This window comes from Silene latifolia, chromosome 7, assembly GCF_048544455.1.
Source record: "Silene latifolia isolate original U9 population chromosome 7, ASM4854445v1, whole genome shotgun sequence".
Lineage (NCBI taxonomy): Eukaryota > Viridiplantae > Streptophyta > Magnoliopsida > Caryophyllales > Caryophyllaceae > Silene > Silene latifolia.
The window spans coordinates 110000887-110020969 of record NC_133532.1 but is presented as its reverse complement, the minus strand read 5'-3'; the positions used below and the strand labels follow the sequence as shown (position 1 = coordinate 110020969).

At 35.8% G+C, this 20083-nt stretch overlaps 1 protein-coding gene and 1 long non-coding RNA gene across 2 annotated transcripts; both read left to right on the top strand.

Annotated features, from left to right (window-relative positions):
- Window positions 1-1624: 1624 nt before the first annotated feature.
- LOC141592524 (uncharacterized) lies at window positions 1625-7282 on the top strand. The gene is made up of 11 exons (XM_074413229.1): window positions 1625-1711; window positions 2639-2722; window positions 2815-2873; window positions 2993-3050; window positions 3157-3193; window positions 4138-4221; window positions 4312-4358; window positions 4488-4548; window positions 4963-5045; window positions 5441-5668; window positions 6849-7282. Exons 2-11 carry the CDS (start codon window positions 2681-2683, stop codon window positions 6999-7001), a joined length of 852 nt encoding a protein of 283 aa, XP_074269330.1. The 5' UTR covers window positions 1625-1711; window positions 2639-2680; the 3' UTR covers window positions 7002-7282.
- Window positions 7283-9001: 1719 nt separating this feature from the next.
- LOC141591236 (uncharacterized) lies at window positions 9002-10474 on the top strand. Its single transcript, XR_012520751.1, has 2 exons — window positions 9002-9129; window positions 9602-10474. It is a non-coding gene; the product is annotated as an uncharacterized LOC141591236 (long non-coding RNA).
- The last annotated feature ends 9609 nt before the right edge of the window (window positions 10475-20083 follow it).

Genomic DNA, 20083 nt, shown 5'->3' with positions numbered 1-20083 from the left:
ATGAAGTTCGAATCAACAGAAAGTGAATCGAATCGAATGGAGTGAATGAATAACTAAATGAATAGAGTGAAATTTGAATGAACTAAATAGATTTGAATCGAACTAAGTTGATTGATTTGAATTTAACTGAAATAATAATAATAATAATAATAATAATAATAATAATAATAATAATAATAATAATAATAATAATAATAATAATAATAATAATAAATAATAATAATTTTATGAAAGCTTTTATTTTTCATTTAATGAAAGCTGCGCGCATCCTTTTATAATAATAATAATTATTATTATTATTATTATTATTATTATTATTATTATTATTATTATTATTATTGTTATTAATATTATTGTTATTATTATTATTATTAGAACAATAAGAAGAAGAACATTAATAATAATAATAATATTAATATTAGTAATTATACTAATTTGAGTGTTAACTAGGTAGCCAGTTAGCCACCATGAACCACGATTCACCATCAATCTAGTTAGGTGAAATAATGGAGCACCGATTTGCTAGATTGATGTTCAAAGTCTAGCCATTTATCATCAAAATTTGATTGATTAGGTAGCCACCACGAAGCACCAACAATCCTAATTTAATTAATTAGATAAATAAGAATCGACAGGCCATAGTTTCATCTTTAACAAATAAATAAAATTTGGTTGATTAATTAAAACTCAAAAAATAATATTAATAATTGATAACAAGTAAATTAATTTATTATTTGATAAATTAGAATCCATTTTGTAAGTTTTAAGTCATTTGAGCAATTAAATTAAATTTTAGGAAAAAATATTGATTTAAGATTTCACTTGGTCCAGTTTTAGGTGAAAAGGGTACAAAATAGAACGTTATGAAAAAGTGTATGTGAAAGAGTAAGTTCGTATATGAAAAAATAATTAGGTATTAATAATGGTAATATTAAAATTAACAATGTTATTAATAATATTATTATTAACTAATATTCCTATTTATATTAATAATAATAATAATAATAATAATAATAATAATAATAATAATAGTATAAATTAAATTAATATGAATATTATTGATTTTAATAACCATAATATTCATAATAATAACAATAATGAGGATGATTAATTAATAATAAATTAATGATGATGATAATAATAATAATAATAATAATAATAATAATAATAATAATAATAATAATAACAATAATAACTTTTATTTACCTATTTATGAAAGTTGCGCGCATCCTTCTATAATAATAATAATAATAATAATAATAATAATAATAATAATAATAATAATAATAATAATAATAATAATAATAATAATAATAATTAAGTTTAAGATTCGCAAAATTGAAATTGGCTGAATTTAGTGGAAATTGAATCAAAGGTAAATTTGAATTTAATTTGAATCGAATCGAATCAATAGAATTGAATTAATCAATCAATAGAGAAATTGAATCAACTCAATGAAATGAGGTGAAAATAAGCTAGAAAAAACAGGACCTAAAACAATTCTATTGGACTACTAATTCTTATAGGGCCTGTTCTATGCTATTGGACGGGGAATAACTGTTATGGAAAAATCCGAAGCAAGATTAGGGTAATTAGCGCGGGGAAGACTATAGACCAAAAACTGACCAAATATATAAACATGCTCCACTCAGCCTTTCACATTCCTGTGGGTTGCACTCTATTTGCAGTTCATCTCTTCTTGTTTCAACTGGTAAGTAATCTCCATTAAAGATCATAGTTTCAATTTATTCATTCATTAAATACCAAATGTACAGTTTCTTATCATACTTCATGTTATTTGCCCTTCTTATTCTGATTGTTCCTTATTCATCAAATTGTTCTGCTTTATTGTTTATGTTGTTGTATTGTTGTATTTTGAGGCTTGCTTAGTTTTTGAAGATACCCCATTTTAATTTATTGATTGTAGAGTTAAAAATATTGATTTAATGATCTTGCTGTAGTAATGCAAATAATTTGCATTTGTTATTTTGGTTTTGATGTTGTGATTGTTTTAATTGAGTATGAATGTATAAGTTTGAATGGAAGGAACAATAATACTCCCTCTTACGTTTGATCAAAATACCCGTGATAAAGAATATAAGAGGTAACCAAATGATCGGGGCGGAGAGAGTATGAATGTATTTAATTGAGTGCAAGGAACAACAATACTCATTCCGTCCCAACTCCCAATCACATGCTTACGTTTGATCAAAATACCCGTCATAAAGAATAAAATAGGTAACCAAATGATTGGGTCGGAGGGAGTACTTGATATAGCTTGATTAAACAAGAGGAAAAGAGGTTGTCATATGTATGAACTTGTTATAGAAGACTGATAACGGAAATATCAGCACTTTATTTGCTGTGTCTTGCGATAGTTTGATTCCATTTCTTCAAGTTAGTCTTCGTGTTTTTAAGGGTTTTGATGAAACCTGTCCTGCTATCTGTGGAGTAAGATTTCAAGTGAAGAATAAGCTCTTGTTTTAAGCGAAGTGTTGGAATTTTTGTGACGCTTTTTACACCTTATTTTTGGAGGAGGTGGGAGTTTGATGTACTATTACAGCGGTAAACATCAAAGCTTAGCTGGGTTTGCTATATTTCGGTCTCTTACTTGCATTTGGGTGAGCATTGTTTTCAGGATTGCGTTCTTATATTTAGATAACAAGCACTTGTTTAAGGAATGGATCCAGATCATTCTGACCAGAAACCAGCTCCAAGGAAGGTTCGCATTTGACGTCTCTTCTTGTTCCTTCTCGGACTAGAAGTTCCATCATTGTTAAAACTTTTGTTAAATCATTGACCATGTTTTTGTAGCTGAGATTTCAACCAAAACGTCAACCACCCAGAGTAATCAAGCGTGTTGCACCAAAAATGTAAGATATTGTTTCTTATGCTATATATGGTTCCAATGGGAATAATGTTATCTCAGTCACTATAGATAAACCTCTCTGATGTCTGAACTCCTTTTTATTATTTTTATTTTTATTTACAGAGAAGCAACTGATGATGCTGAAAGTCCTGAAAGAAAGGAGTTGATGCGACGCTTTCAGGTTTTATATGCTAATTTTTTTTTTTTTGTTAAATCAATTTTTGTCGTAATCTCTTACCTGCGGTTTGCTTCGATGTCTCTCAATCATTGATGGTTGTCATATGCAGGAGAGCTTATCAGCAAAGCCCAGGGTTGTGAAGAAAGGCGAGTTTTAATTATTTTCTTTTCAGAATCGTACCCTTATCTTCACTCTCCGTACTGCAATAACTAGAAATTCATACTAAGCTCACGAGTTTACGTAGCTTATACTGTCAGTTCAGTTTACATAATCTCTAGGAGGCATTTCCTCATTTCTAGTTAAAGAGTGGACCACTAGTGACTCAATGATGCACCCAAGCGAGGGGGTTATGCTATCGAGCTAATAATAATTATAGGCATGATTTGTGATGGCGACTGTTTTCACTCTTTCGGGTGAGCTTTTTGTACTTGAGCTCCAGGCTGTTGGCCGCTAAGTGTGTTATGCAAATGGAATGATTGCAACTCAAAATATTAAGTAAGTCTAACGGACCTTTTCTGATGGCATAAAAATGACACTCTTAATCATTCCTGCAGTGCAAATTTTAAGGTATTGGTGCGAGGCTGCATTTTCATGTATAGTAAGGAAAATGTTGTTCATTTGGTTACTTTTTTACACCCCGCTTGTCCAAAATGCGGAATCTGTCAAAAGAAGAGAGAACAACAACAACAACAACAACAACATCAGAGCCTTAATCCCAAAATGATTTGGGGTCGGCTGACATGAATCATCCTTTAGAACCGTCCATGCGAATAGAAAAGGGAAAATGAAAAACAAAAGGGAGAGCGAAAATGTAATGCAAAGTCCAAAGGAAGAGAGAAGTTAAAACAAAATTATTTTCTTCTAGGACCCAAAAGCATTCTGATCTTTTGCTATTTTTCTTTCACATACCTTATATAGGTGATTTTTTGTGGCATGTTAGCTTCATCATGGGCGTGGATTCGGAAAATATTTAATTCAATTTCAATATGCAATATGTTAGAATCCTGATACTTTCGTGCTTGTATTGTAACACTGGAATCTTTCTAACTAATTACCCCCTCCTAACTCTTTTGTACTTCTTAATCTGCAGTGGAGTCTGACCAAGTTGCCTTCGGCTATGGATCAGCTATGCCCAGTCGTCAATACAGTGGAAGTATTCCGAGTTACTATGAAGGTGTGGTTTCTTAAAGGTGATATGACTTTGATAGTTTCAGTTTTTGGATTGATTTAAGAACCTTATGTAAGAGAACCTTTGGTAACTCAGATAAAGCTAATGTTTTCAACGACGAGAAAGATTTCAAAGAGCCATGGGTAAGTAGTTTGATTCTGTACATGGTTGTGGCTTATTATCCCAACTATTTTTTTATTCTTTTCACTCATTTCTTTTTCAGCCCTGTTACTTTATGCACCAACTTTATTAATGTTTGAATCCATTTGCAGAGTTATTACAGCTATTATCCTACAACACTACCTCTTCGGAGGCCTTATTCTGGAAATCCAGGTTTGTCAAGGTCTACTGTTAATTTTGTTTGCTTCAGATTATGGTCAATATTTTCTGTTGGAGCAACATTTCCTTACCTTTGCTTTTGTCACAAAGAATTGGGAGAGAACGGAGGGACCTCATTTCGCTTTATTTTTGAATGACTAGTGGGTAGATTGTACTTATATGCATGTGGACTCACGTAGAATGGTCATACTCATTAAAAGCAAGTCTAAAACGGAAAAATAAACAAATAGCCGAGACATCCCTGCATGGAATAGGTAAGCTATTGACCGTATCAAGGGAGTATGTGGAGTTTCATGTCTTACTGGAATCTGAATGCTATGTATAGTACACCTTTATTACCTGTGGAAACTGATTTTTGATAATAATTCATTCATGGAAGCAAATGTTATCTTCTTGTTTAATTTGCAGAAACACTTAACGCAGAGGAATTTGGGCGGGTCTCTACCTTTGATGAAAGTAATACCAACCTAGCCAGAGAGTTGGGTCTTATGGTGATAATTCTATCTCAAAAATGCCTGGCCTTTTGTATTTAATACTCATGTTATTCACTATGGCTCTTTTGTGACTCTTGTCATAGTTTTGACCCTGTACAAAAACAACACACCCTCATTCCCATACTGATTTGGATTTAGGTAACGTCCATCATTGTCAGGTGCAAAGTTTAGAGAAAAAAAGAAATAAAAGAAAAGAAAGAAAAATTCAATAAAAATATAGTACGGAGTAATTTGCAAATAATTATAAGAAAAACATAAAAAATGTTGAGATTTTTTATTTTAATAAGAGATGATATGCCATAATCGCCTGCCTAATGTTCAGAAATGATTTTATATGATATGCTAGTCCCCTAGCGGAGTGCATTAAAACTTTCTTATTATCTTTGTGACAGGATGAGAATTCAGATTCTAGAATGTTGTTTTTCCAAATACCAACGACTTTGCCGATGACAAAACGAGCAACTTCTGCAGCAGGCGAGGCATCAGCTAGCAATTCAAAACCTGCAAATGGCGTCGACAGGCCCTGTGGATTCAAGGAGTTAAAAACAGGCTTAATGGGCAAAGTAGTGGTTTACAAGAGTGGTGCGGTGAAGCTCAAGCTTGGGGATACCCAATATGATGTGAGTGCCACACTGCCACTATACAAACTTCGCAGTATTCATTATTTCTAGTTTGCGGTTCTGAATTTCTGCACTAATGTTTTACATCATCTCACAGCTTGCTATACTAAAAAATGACTGTATTTAAGTCTGAAATTGTAGATGGTTGAGTTGCACCTAACTTCATTGCAAAATATTGAGCAGTTTGTTTAAGCTAGACAATCATGTTACCCATTGATAATGTCTTTAGTCACCAGGCTTTTGCTTATCACAAACTAAGCAAAGAAGGATTTTGATTTGACTTGGAGGAAGGTAAATACATCTCTCCATTTCTATCCGACCCAACTTATTAATCAAATAATAGGAATTGTCCTCCCTTTCCCTCCAAATTCTTTGATCCGAAAACCGGCAACACTTGGTTTGGCGTAAGTGCGTAACCTAGAGTTATGGAAAACCTGCTGCTGACTTTCCACCGTCACGCCTTTACTTTAAGCTACGAGCTATGTTATTCATTCTCTTCATATAACTTCATGTACGTGTGTTTAAGTCTCGAACTCTTAAATGGGTATAACGTTTAGTTACTTACAAGCTTTATTATATGCCAAAGGTTATAGTTTTTTTTTTTTTTTTTTTTTTTAACAAAATGGGCGAGTTCGACACCCACCCCATGACCCCATCCTAGATACTTTTAATTGAGTTGTGGTAACCAAATAATAGGAATTGTCCCCCCTTTCCCTCCAAATTCTTTTATCTGAAAACCGGCAACACTTGGTTTGGCGTAACCTAGAGTTATGGAAAACCTGCTGCTAGCTTTTCACCTGAATGTCACGCCCTTACTTTAAGCTACGAGCTATGTTATTCATTCTCTTCATATAACTTCATGTACGTGTGTTTAAGTCTCGAACTCTTAAATGGGTATAATGTTTAGTTACTTACAAGCTTTATTATCTGCCAAAGGTTATAGTTTTTTTTTTTTTTTTTTTTTTTTTTTTTTTTAACAAAATGGGCGAGTCCGACACCCACCCCATGACTGATGACCCCCATCCTAGATACTTTTAATTGAGTTGTGGTAACATTGGCTGTCATAAACCTATTGTAACACAGGACATTTTCCGTCCAATTCTCTTCATTAATTTTGATAAATTTCTGTAATTTATCGAAATCTTGAGAGTTGATGGTGCTACTACAATTTTGGCCGCAGGTAACCCCTGGTTCAGACTGTGGATTTGCTCAGGATGCTGTAGTTGTCAATACACAGCAGAAGCATTGGTGTGTCACCGGGGAAATAAGCAAGCACGTTATTCTAACCCCAGATGTGGACTCCATTTTGGATAGTTTTGCTGATTTGGGTTAGTTTCTCCTTGTGAGGAAATTTTGACATCACCAGCAGAAACAGTAGTAGAATACCTCTGCTGTATTTTGCTTGAAATTTTGATGCTCAAATTTTGTCGATTTTGAGCTAGTTTTGCCCACAATGGGATGATTTATTCTTTCTTTTTGCCTTCTTCCTCATTATTTTTCATTTGTCACTGTTTGACAAGATTATATTGTACAACACTGGCTAAAGATCATTCAAATGGTTCTTATACAAATAAACCTGTGACATGATGGCAGGTAAAATTGTTGCGATTGTCACATTCCTTTTTTTTTTTTTTTTTTTTTTTTTTTTTTTTTGCCATGTCGGTCTGGAGATCATCAAAGGGTTTTATACAAATAAACCTGTGACACAATATTAGTTGACATAATTTTTGATTTGACAAGGGTGTGTAAAATTATACGGAGTAAATTGAAGGGTAATTGCATAGTTTTAGTATAATTGACGAGTGACTACATAAAAATTTTAAACGTTGATTTTTATTCAAATGATGAATCTACAAATAACATGGTTAATGAAAAAAAGCCAAAAAAAAAAATGGATGGAAGTAGTTAGGCCAAACATATAAATTTTATAAGAAACCGCTTTTAGAAAAGTATGGACAAACAACAAAAACTTTTTCAAAAAGTAACTTGTTAATAAATTCCTTTTAAAAATGAAAAGCTATTTTACACAAGCAAGGCCAAACAGTACCATAATAATCAACAAAGCCATCAATCCAGTTATAATACTACATCAAAATTATTGAACTGTGCGGTTTTAAGATTAGTTATTTATAGCGAAATTGCTACTTATCGTGCGTTCATGCTGTCCTCGACACTATGAGACGTGCCACCCACACAACCGCACACACTCGTTCGCCTCAAGCTATATGAATATGATCTACATTCTACCATGTGTAAGGACTAAAGGAGTAGTATATTTGTATGTATTTGATTAATTTGTTTTTTTTAATGAGTTGATTGAGTAATTGTGTTTTATCTATACTGTTATGTTTTTGATGTCCTATGATTTTTAACGGATTTCGCAAATTTTTATGTTTTTGATGTCCTATGATTTTTAACGGATTTCGCAAATTTTTATGTTTTTGATGTCCTATGATTTTTAACGGATTTCGCAAATGTTAGTTGTAGTAAGGTGTAGAATATTTGTATGGATTTCGCAGATGTTAGTAGTAAGGTGTATTCATTTGTTGTAGTAATCTGCTATTGATTGATTGTGTTTTTTTTTTAGTTTTATGTAAACTGTTATTTATTTTTTTAGTTGATTGATTGATCGTGTTTTATTTTTTTTAGTTGATTGATTTATTGTGTTTTATGTATACTGTTATGCTTTTTTTTGTCTAACGAAGCGCGTATTTAGTCGACCTATTGTCCACAATAACTTCATCTTAACCACTAGACTAAGACATCTTTGGTAAAACGTATACTGTTATGCTGGTTGTCCTAAGATTTTTAACCGATTTTGCAAATATAAGTTAAAATAGGTTTAGAATAGAAAGTATACCAATTTCCCCGCGCAATAGTTTACTAAATTTCCATAATTGCCCTTCATCTTAAAAGATAATTAAAAATTGTTATTTCCCTTCTCTTTTCTAAAACACAAATTCTCATTGAAGACGCACCATATCCATCACAAGGTGAAGACGGGCCAAATAGTGGGATATCCGTGTGATTTGGGCGGGTGGTGCGTCTAGTGGGTTGATTAAAATATTAAACCCAATCTCTTTTTTTGTGCGTAGGATATTATTTGTTTTTTCTCCAACCCCACTCCTACCCAAGCCATCATACTTTTTGTGACATCTTACCCTCCCTATCACTCTATCAGTCATCATGTCCTTTCCAAAACAAATTCCTTCAAGCTCTCATACATCTTCATCTTCAAGCTCTATCAACCTATAATTTCTCACAAAAACATCATGTAAATCTTCAATATAACCATCTTTTTTTTTCAAATCTTAATCACTAAGAAAAAATAATGGAGGAGCAAGATGCTCTGTTGGCTGTAGCGACGGTTGTAGAAGAATCTATGGGTGTTGTTGATAACGATGATAGTCTAGTTTCTATCGTTACTGACGACGAATTTGTGACCATGATGATAAATAAAGGTTTGTTTTTTGCCCTTATTATGAATGTAAGTTTTGTTATGTTCTATTTTTTGATAATATTTAGGGCAATATAACTCAATATAACTCAATCTAGTTGCGAAAAAAAAACTCAATCTAGTGTAATATTTGTTGTTGTGTTGTTGTTAAATTTTTTTTTGGTTATTAAACCTTTAACAATAATGAATTTGTGATTATGATGAAGCTGTGACGATGCTGATAATACGCTTAACATTTACATATTTTATATGTTGTGTTCTACAAAAATGTTGTAGCTTTCTATGAAATTTTCATATTTTCATGTTTTCGTCACTGTAGAAATATTAGTTTCGTAATTATGTTGCTGAATGTGCCACAATTCAGAAGTTATCATGTATCTGTATATTAACTTCCATATTAGGTTTTCTGAGTATGAAGTATAAATCACTTTTGCACAGTGTTATTATTCTAACCCAGTCAGACGGAGTTGTCACAGGTACTGATTTATCCGGTTCTCTTCTCGGAATAAAAGCAGCGAAATGGGAGCATATTTACGCTTTATAAATTAAACATTTGCAACACATTGGATTTAGTGTCAAGAAATCGACGTCTCGGCGGGCTAACAAGAAAGACAGAACGTTCATTGAGCGATACTTTAGATGTTCTTGCGAAGGAAATCACGGGAACAAGAGTAAAGGTAGTTTAAATGATGATGTTGAAGTTTTAAACAGCAATTTGAGGAATGTTTCAATTACTCGTTGCGAGTGCAAAGCCTGTGTTAGGACGCAAGTTAATGAGGAAGGTGTATGGGAGGTGCTGCAGCATGAGATCGAGCACAATCACCCGTTAACCCCCCTGAGTGGCAGCATCACCATAGGTCTGAGTGCAAGATTTCAGAAGCGGAGGGTGAGTTAATAAAGGCAATGACTGAAGCTCATGTGCCCCCTTCGGTTCAATTCAGAGTTGTTGCGGCAGCTGCTGGTGGCGATGCATTCGTTGGGCACACAAAGCGAGATCATATCAACTATGTAAACAGATTGCGGATGAAATAAATTGAAGGAGGTGATGCAGCAACACTGATCAACCTTCTGACCAGCAGGCTAGCGGAGGAGCCGGGTTTCTTCTTTCGCGTTCAATTTAACGAAGAAGGAAGATTAAGTAACATATTTTGGCGGGACGCAATGATGAGAGAAGACTATTTGTTGTACCGAGACGCAATCATATTTGACACTACTTATCGTACGAATAGGTACAATCTTATTTGTGGAGCCTTTGTTGGTATCAACAATCATTAGTCGAATGTTATGTTTTGGTGCGCATTCCTGTCGAACGAGAATCAAGAATCATTTGAGTGGTTATTCAAAGTTTTCAATGAATCCATGGGAGATGAAATCCGACCAGTCTCTATCTTTACCGACCAAGACCAAGCAATAGCAAATGCCATCAAAGAGGTTTGACATTATCTCATTAGAGTTGAAATCTGACCAGTCTCACATATATATTAACAGGGTCACATTTCTCCATAAACTGGTCACGGTTTCCAAATGTCACTATGCCTTTAATATATATGTTATGATGTTATCAAATGCAACCAAGTTTAGTAATTTACCATCTAATACCCACATTGGTCACATGTTACAGGTAACAAACATGGAAGGGTCATATTTATTAGTTAAAGTGGTCACATAGTGCAGATACAATGGTCACATATATAGTTTACCATCTTTTTGCAGATAAATTGATCACATTGTCACCAGTTTTAGATTTTCACACTTTGTATAAATCATCCTTGTACTGCTTACATTAATCTTTAAACTATCAACATTTCTGTTCTTAATTAACATGTTGCTATCTCAGCTCATATATGTCCCTCCTTCTGTCAATCTGAAAAATGAACCAAACATATCATGTCACCATTTTCATTCTTAAATGTTAACGTTATCAAATTTGTCACTTCATATTAATAGTTTTTTTTATACTGCTTACATTACTTTCTAAGCAACCAACTTTTTGTAATTCTAATACATGTCGTCACCTGTGCTGATATATGTTCCTCTTGTATGGACATGAGATGTGGTTACATTTTTAGCATCTTACACTAACATTGTACGAAATTTACCAAATGATACCATGTTCACTGATAAATGTGGTCTGTATAAGATATTGACACATAGGGTTATCCAAAGTGTCAAAAATCTAAAATTGGTGCCAATGACAATTGAAGAATGAGAAATCTGGTAAAAGGAGGGACATTTATCAGTTCAGGTGGTGACAAAGTTATTTCAATTACAAATGTTGATAGCTTACACAATAATGTAATTCAGTAATTTAGGGTTAAATTGATAACATATATATGCAAAAATGTGATCAATTTATTTCAACAAAATGGTAAGCTATATATGTGACCATTTTATCTGCAAGAAGTGACCACTTTAACGATAAATGTAACCCTGACATGTTTGTTACCTGTAAAATGCCAGAGTTTCTACATTACTGACTATTTAACATGGTTACATTTTGTGTGTGAACTCATTACCAGACCAGATGTGACCATCTTATTTTTTATTTTGATGATAAAATTTTGCACTAATAATGGTGACATGTTCATAAGTTTATCCCACAGTAAGACATAGGTTATGTCAGTGGCACATTCAGCAAAACGCAATCTCTCACTTTGGGAAATTAAAGGGTGATCGACCGTTCCAGAACTTATTCAACAAATGTCTCAATGGTTGTTTCAATGAATCAGAATTTGAGGAAACTTGGCGCAAAATGATGAAAGACTATGGGTTAGAAGGTCATTCATGGTTTAAAAGACTATATAAACATAGAGTTAAATGGAGCACTGCATTGAACAATGAATTCTTTTCTGCCGGGTTATTGTCGTCTCAGAGGAGCGAGAGCACAAACCATGCCATGGATTTTCAAGCTTCGAAGACCACGTCGGTGACTGCTTTCTTTGGGATATTTGAAACCATGGTGAGAAGATGGAGAAGTGAGGAGGAGCGGAAAGAATTCAACGGCATAAGATCCACTCCCACCTCCGTTTACCCTCTTGCTGACCTATTGCTTCATGCATCTTAAGTTTATACTGTGGAGCTCTTTCGCATCTTTGAGAGATAATTCGCTCTTGCAATGGGAACTCGTGCGACATACTTGCCAGTTGATGACCCTCTGTTGGTGTATCGCGTCCACCCTGCTGCTTCTGAGGATGGGTCACATCATGTCACGTATGATTGCTCTAATCAGTTAATTGAATGCACTTGTCGAAAGTTCCAGGTTATGGGTATGTTTTGCAGTCACATAATTCGTGTCCTCCACATGCATTCTGTTGGGGAGATACCCAACAGGTACATATTACGGAGATGGACAAAATTCTCCAAGAAAGATGTGTGGGAGAGGCTTCTTCCAAGCGACGTTCGCAGAAGCGCTACCAATGACGCCATAAATTGGCGTCGTTCAATGTTGATTGCTACAAACCATCTTATCACTAAATGCCATAATGTTGTTGAGGCTAGACTTATTTTTGAGAAGTTGTGTGTGAAGGCCAATGAGGAAGTGCATTTGTTGCTGTCCAAACTCAGTATGGACGAAGAGCAACGTAATGAAGATCTACCCAACGTAGACCCGACTGGGCCTCCAATTCTAGATCCAGTACGTTGTACGACAAAGGGTCGTAGTGCACGTAAAAAAAGGAATCTGGGGCTTAAGAAGAAGGCTAAGAAAGCGACTGAACAAGGCAGTACCATGTACACACCTGTTCCACGTCTGATTTGATCTACTTTGCCCCACATGACATAGCTCAAACATTTTCGGGAAATTTTTTGGGTACTATGGACTGTTTGTTAGACCGGTTTATTTTGTGTGACGAGTGTTCTCATATAAGCTGTAACATATATGAAATCAGATTGAAATATCTGCGTTCATACATGTTACCATATTATGATGCTAGAAACTGGTCACATTTAGGAAACAAGGTGATGACATTATTAGTTATCTATCAATGTCACCATTTGTAGTCATAAACTAAGTATTTTGACTTTAAGTTTCAGTGTAATGTTGTTTGTTTTCTACCTGTGGACATGTGTCTTTCTGTTATAAATATGGGTTTCCTCTTAACAGTTATGATGCTCACTTCTAAAAATGTTGCTACCTGAAGTATGAATGTCACCATTTTTAAGTTGTCAACATACACCTTCATATCATCGCAAATATGGTCACATGTGTACAAACCATAAGAATGTAACCATATTTAGGTTAATTGTCACCCTTCTTTTAGTTTTTAATACACATCACACAACATGCTCACATTTGAGGACTCAATTTACGCTTGAGATATGTCATTTTCACTATATTTTTTCATACTCAAATATTTATACTTATTTTTTGAAAAATGTTGCTACCTTAAGTATGAATGTCACCATTTTTAAGTTGTCAACATACACCTTCATATCATAGCAAATATGGTCACATGTGTACAAACCATAAGAATGTAACCATATTTAGGCTAATTGTCACCCTTCTTTTAGTTTTTAATACACATCACACAACATGCTCACATTTGAGGACTCAATATTTTGAGATTTGTCATTTTCACTATATTTTTTCATACTCAAATATTTATACTCATTTTTTTCATACTCAAAAATTTTGAGGACTCAATATTTTGAGATATGTCATTTTCACTATATTTTTTCATACTCATTTTTTGAAAAAGTTTCCTTTCCCACCTTTCAAAAGTGGCTTTTTGTTGATCTATAAAATGGAAATTCACCGTTGGATGTTACCATTATTTAACATGGTTACTGAACTGTTAACATGGGAACATCAATGACTATTACTGCTGACATATTTCATTGTTGGAAATTTGACCATCCTACGTTAGACATGCACCTATGTTTAACCGTTCCGAGTTGAACTTAACATGATAACAACCATTGTTTATAACTTGCTGACTTTTATGGTCAACATCAAAATGTTACTACTTTACACAACATTGTGACCATTTTTGTTCACATATGTCACAATGCGAAGGTTAACTTCAGTACGGGTAATACATACCCCAACAGTCTACACATAAGAGTTTGACAAAAGGACTATTTAACATTCCCTTCACTGCAGGGAAGGACCAAAAGTTGTGTCCTCAAAATACTACAACATTATCAGTTAACGACCGTTCCTTGTTAACGACCGCTGCAACTACTTCACTTCTTCTTACCGGCAGGCTTTTGATTAGGACGGTTTGGGGGACGGAGGACTTCCTTAGGGCAATTTGAAACGGGGACTGCTAGTTGACGGTCTCTAGCACGAGTGTACCTGAGCTCGTATGAGCGTGCTGGTGTCCGTCCAATGTCATCTATCCCCAAGTCAAAAGAGGACGAGATAACCATGTTCTCCATAGCCTCGTCCACCTTGTCAAGCATGGCAATGAAGTCGGCATAGAAGGCGGGGTCGCTATCCAATTTTTGCGACAATGTCTCTTCATCTGCTTCACCCGCTTCTCCTACCACTGCGTTCTGCTGATGCCGACTCTGCTGAGACATGGGAGGATCCATGCACACTCAATTCTTCTGCCATTTGACGATGCAAGCGTGACACCAAATGTTGGTTTCTCTTTGACTGGTACCATTTTAGTACACGCGCCTAGAAAAGGACAACTTTAGATTAGAAGGATATTGCACTAATTTAATGCCCATTTCATATATATATATAAATTCAGAAATATCCAGACCTACATATGACTGCTTTGATGGTCAATTACAAAAATGTTACTTCCTTAAGTCAGAATGTCACCATTCTGAGTTCTCAACAGACACCTACATATTGCAGCTTTAATGGTTACATGTCAACAGACCATAATAATGTAATAATCTTTAGTGAATTTGTGACCCATCTTTTACTTTTAAATACACATCACTTACATATTGCAACTTGTTGACATATCATAATAGCAATGGTTACATTATACCATTCAATGACAATTTAACCATCTTAAGGCAGTTTTGTCACCTTTTTAAGTGTCAAACATAGACAACAGTTAAGTCAGATTTCATTCTACAACACCTACATATCACATACGATTCTTACATGTACAAATGTTATTATGTTAAGCAATAATGTCACCAGTTAAAGTTTGTCAAAAAACACCACAAACACCAACATTTGACGCAATAATGGTCACATGCTAACAGACAATAAGAATGTACCTAACTTTAGTGTACATGTGACTACAATTTTGAAGGATAGACTAGTGCTGCTACAATTTAATATCACAAAACTCGCTCATATGATAACATTCAATGACATATTAATGCTATCATGTTAAACCAGAATGTCACCACCTAAAGTTGTCAACAAACACCAACATTTCACAGCTTACATAGTCACATGTGAACAGACAATTACCTCACTTTAGTCTTAATGTGACTGTAATTTTGAAGGATAGATAATAGTAATTACATCGTTATATAGGCGGCTGAGATCCTCATCTGTAGGCAGGTCATCTGGTAGTGGCAAAGTCACGGTCCTACATCCCGTATCAATTTCAATGCCATTGTCCTCGGCCGCACGACCTCCTTCCTCCGCTATTTTTCCCACTTCAGGGTCATCTTTTCCCTCTTCAGGGGCTTCTCTTTCAACCGTCACTTTGTAGAATGCCTTCTCCATATGAAGGGACAGTGGATACGTCCTCAGATCCCACACCCTTATACCAAAGCCCCTATGGACAACATAAGCTTTGCATTCCTCTTTCACTCGCTGCTTCAGTTCCTCATATGTCCAATGTCTTATCAATGGTAGTGTTGTCTTTGCAGGCTCACCCCTCCAAATAAGTCGATGAAAGTAGACCAATTGGAAGAACATTAGGCAGCCCCCAATGCTTTTCGACTCATTCTCCTTCCAGGATTTCACAGATTGGTCGAAACGATCCAGGATGTAAGCGCACCAGTTCATTTTTGGAATGGACTCAACATCCTCCACAGCCCTCAACAACCTCGTGTCAACACGATTGTGAACAGTTGGGGCTAAGAATGACCTCAGTGCAAACAACACAAACATTTTCTTGAATTCTGATCCACCGTCTACCATCTGCAGCATCTCACCTCTTACCTTATCCAATTGGATATCTTTCTTGGGCAAAGCATTGAATCTCTCTCTCCAAGAGTACATGTTGAGTTTATGGATTCAAGTACCTAAGAGGGGGAGGGGGTGAATTAGGTACTATTTAAAAATTTTAACTTCAACTTTATTGAATTTAAGTGAGTTATGAGAACAAACGAGATGAGAGAATACTTCGAATAATATTGCAAGATTAAACGAGTATTGGAATGAATGTTTGCTGAAGTATGAAAGTAACAACTGTTCTGACTGTAGAGACTGCAGACCAAATGTGACAGTATGATGAACTATTACTTCGAAAGTTTAAGCAAAGCAAAACAAACAAGGTAAATTGCAGCGGAATAAAGTAAAGAAGATTAAACACGAGATTTTTGAATTGGTTCGGCAAGAAACTCAAGTGCCTACGTCCAATCTACTTTTTATTGATTTCTTTTAGTGATCTACTCCGACAACTAAAAGACCCGTACAATAAAAACACCAACCTACTCCGGTTGTGATACAAGTCCAAGAACTACTCCGTTCTTATGACAAGCCAACTCGCAACCTACTCCGGTTGCCAAAGAGTTGAAGACTACTCCGTCTTAAACTCTACACACACACACTAAGAATGTTATAAGGATCAAGCTTCCACTATCTTATTCTTAACAAAGAATTGAGGTGGACAACTTTTACAAGATCAACAATTCATAAGTGAGAGAGTTTAGTATATTAAAGTAACAGTAGCCAAGATTGTAACAACTTGAAGACTTTTAAAAGTTTTGAAAAATAAACACTCGGTTTTTAAGCTTTAAAAACGATTTACAAACTTGAATTAAATCTCAGAAAAAGTCTTGGGATTTTTAGAGGGAATGGCACGCCTTTTATAGAGGGGATGAGTAAGGGAGTTGCTAGGGTTTTGAAGGGTCAAAGACCTCACATGTGATGAGTCTCAACAATCTCCCAAACTTGCACCAAAGAAGGTTCTTATGCAAAGGCAAAAAGAGAGAAAGAGTGTTTGAAAATTATCCATAAAAGCTCATGCAAATTCAGAAAACAAGGAAGGAAAAACAAGTCACATGATGACAAGTTTACACAAATATGGCAAAAAGCATTTCTTGTTTTATAAAAGACCAAAGGGTCAAATTTGCACAAAGAGGAAACATTTTGAAAATGATAATTATTCAAACCACTTTTTATTGAAGGCCAAATCCTTATAAAAATCTGAAGTTTATCTTTCAAAAATAAGAGACACGAAAAAGGCTTTCGAAAGATAAAAAAGGATTCAAGTGTTACGAATTGAGGCAACAGTCCAGGCGGCTGTTACTTGTGAAAGTAACAGTCGTCTTGACTGTTTCTATTACTCTAAGATACTTTACTTTCTCACTTGTACATTAGATGACGCCTAAGACACAATACAAAGGGATGATCAACAACTCAACACTTCTTAATCCAAGCTTGATTTAACCATAAATCCTGAAAAGGTAAACTAAGAAAGCACACATCAAATGGGCATGTTATCATCAATCAAAGAAACCCAATAAATTCCCCCTTTGATGATGACAAGCCCCAAACGAATGTATAAGCAATGTAAACACCTTAATTCAAGATTTTAATCAAGCAGGATCATATGAGAGAAGGGACTATATTACCTTATAGAGCAAGAACTTAGATCATACTTACCATGACAATTTTACATTGCCCCAAAACAAGAGTAAAAGCTAAGAAGGTTAGGCCTAGACTTAGTTAATCAATATGCAAAGAGATTAAGAGCATGAGTTTACCTTTTCCCCCTCTTGACATCATCAAAAAGGATAGAGATGTCAATGGCATTAAAGAGCAAACAACCATAAGAAAACACAAAAAGACACATATAACCGTGACAAGATAACAAAGTCAACACAAACATACGGATTAAACATAGTCTAACCATAGTTCACCATGGCTAAATAGAGTTTAATATACACCACCAAGCATAAAATAACGAGTGAAAGAAAAATAGTCTTAGGAGGGCACAACAAGGTGGGACAAAATAAAGAGTCAAGGATAAAGGCACAAGGTTGAAAAGGATAGGATAGGCTAAGGAGAGGAAGCTTAGTCACCATCTGAGTCACTACCCAATGGATCTTCATCCAATTGATTAACATGAGCATCATCACCATGTTCCTTTGTTGAGACAAGAGTGGAGATAATGTCCACTTCACCACGAATGAGGTCCACGGTGGAGGCAAGAGCCGAGATGGCCATGTCCTTTTGACTAGCATCGTGCTTAATCCAAGCACTCAACTCAGCCACAGCTTGAAGAACTTCCCGCCAATTACCCGTACCAGCTTGACTAGACGACCCACCCTCTGGATCCGTCTTAATTTTCACAGAAATCAGTTCATCATTATCCACTTTGATAAGCATTTTCCCCATTTAACCATCACTCATGATGTCGCACATGTCTAAAGAACCCAAACTAGAACTCACTAATACCCCGTGTGCCTTGAGCACAATTGACAACCACATTCCATAGGGTAAGTGAAGTGCACTAGAGGAGGGTTTACGGAGTTTGGTCGAAATGAGATGAAATCGCTTAAACATTAACCCGATCAAATTCACCTTTTTATGAGTTGCAATGTGATAAACTAGGTATTGTTGGGCTATGGATAGTTTGCCCCGGTCACCCAAAGGGTAAATGGAACGACAAAGCATGTTAAAGACAATTCGAAGAGGAGCGGGTATTTGGGTGTTGCTAACTGGACCACAAGTGACGGTTTTAGGACACACAACTTGAGCGGCACCTAGGGGTGAGGCGTAAGGTAAGGCAACCCAAGTTTCAGAGGGGAGATTATCTTAACCTCCGGTTGGGATATTAAGAGCGGTAGCAAAATCAGATTGAGATAATTTGAGGGGCTTACCATTAACCTTAGCCGTGAGGAAATTGTAATACCCGCCCTTTTAGAGACCCTTTGACCAACGTTGACTGACCTTGGGAGCGGGAATAGTCTTAGAAGTGAGTGCCAAAATCATCTTGGGTTGCGTGTTAAGAGTGGTACTCGATAGAGTAGAGGCTACTCGATCGAGTAGCTAGGTTACTCGATCGAGTAGGGGGCCACTCGATCGAGTATGTTGGGTACTCGATCGAGTACCGAGTTTTCAGCGAGGGTTTTATATCGCGTTTTGTTAAATCCGCAAATCACTTCCGCCACTTTTCTCCTATCCGTCAGTCGCCTCTTTCCCTTACCTTCACCTCAAAACCTCCATGGAAGCCTTTTGAAATTCCTTGTGCCTTAGGAGAGCGTCACTTGAGTCGGGTAGCGGTCTTTTGCTGAGTTTCTCCCTATAGGTATGTCATAATCATCACCCGTGTCCTTGTTCTTTACAGTTAGGGTTTGCTTGATAGTAATAGATATTTGTATTGTGGTTATAGGCTTTGCTTGATTGCTGGATATGTTGTATGTCGGCATGGATTGGTTGCGGTTGCTTAAAGGTAGGTTCGCCTACTCAGTTTCTGTAGATGGTGTAGTGTGTCGGTCGTTGTGGTTGTGTTGTGATTGTGTAATATCGTAATCGTATTGTGACGGCTGTGGTTGTGGTTGTGATTGTTGTCTCTGGTTCTCGAGATGCGTTCTCGGCTGAGTGGGGTCACTTGCGGGAGTGGCTTCACGCCCTAGTTTCGCCCTTCGTGGAACCCGCCACGGAAGGGGATGTGCACATTAATGGACAGGGTTGTCGCTCGATATGATGAGCGGGGCTTAGGTGGGAACGGTTGCGGTCCCCCACAGGCAGGGCTGGTCCAGTGGACAGTCAGTGACGGAGGTTGGTTGGATTATTGTGATTGTGTATGAGATTGTTAGCGTTGTATTGTGTTGATAATTGTAGTTGCTGTTGTTGTATCTTA

What these genes read in the sequence shown, in the direction of transcription:
- LOC141592524 (XM_074413229.1), top strand. Translation starts at nt 2,681, where the DNA reads ATGGATCCAGATCATTCTGACCAGAAACCAGCTCCAAGGAAG. An exon ending in AGTTGATGCGACGCTTTCAG is followed by an intron (nt 3,051 to 3,156) that starts GTTTTATATGCT and finishes TGTCATATGCAG; the next exon opens with GAGAGCTTATCAGCAAAGCC. An exon ending in TATTCCGAGTTACTATGAAG is followed by an intron (nt 4,222 to 4,311) that starts GTGTGGTTTCTT and finishes TTGGTAACTCAG; the next exon opens with ATAAAGCTAATGTTTTCAAC.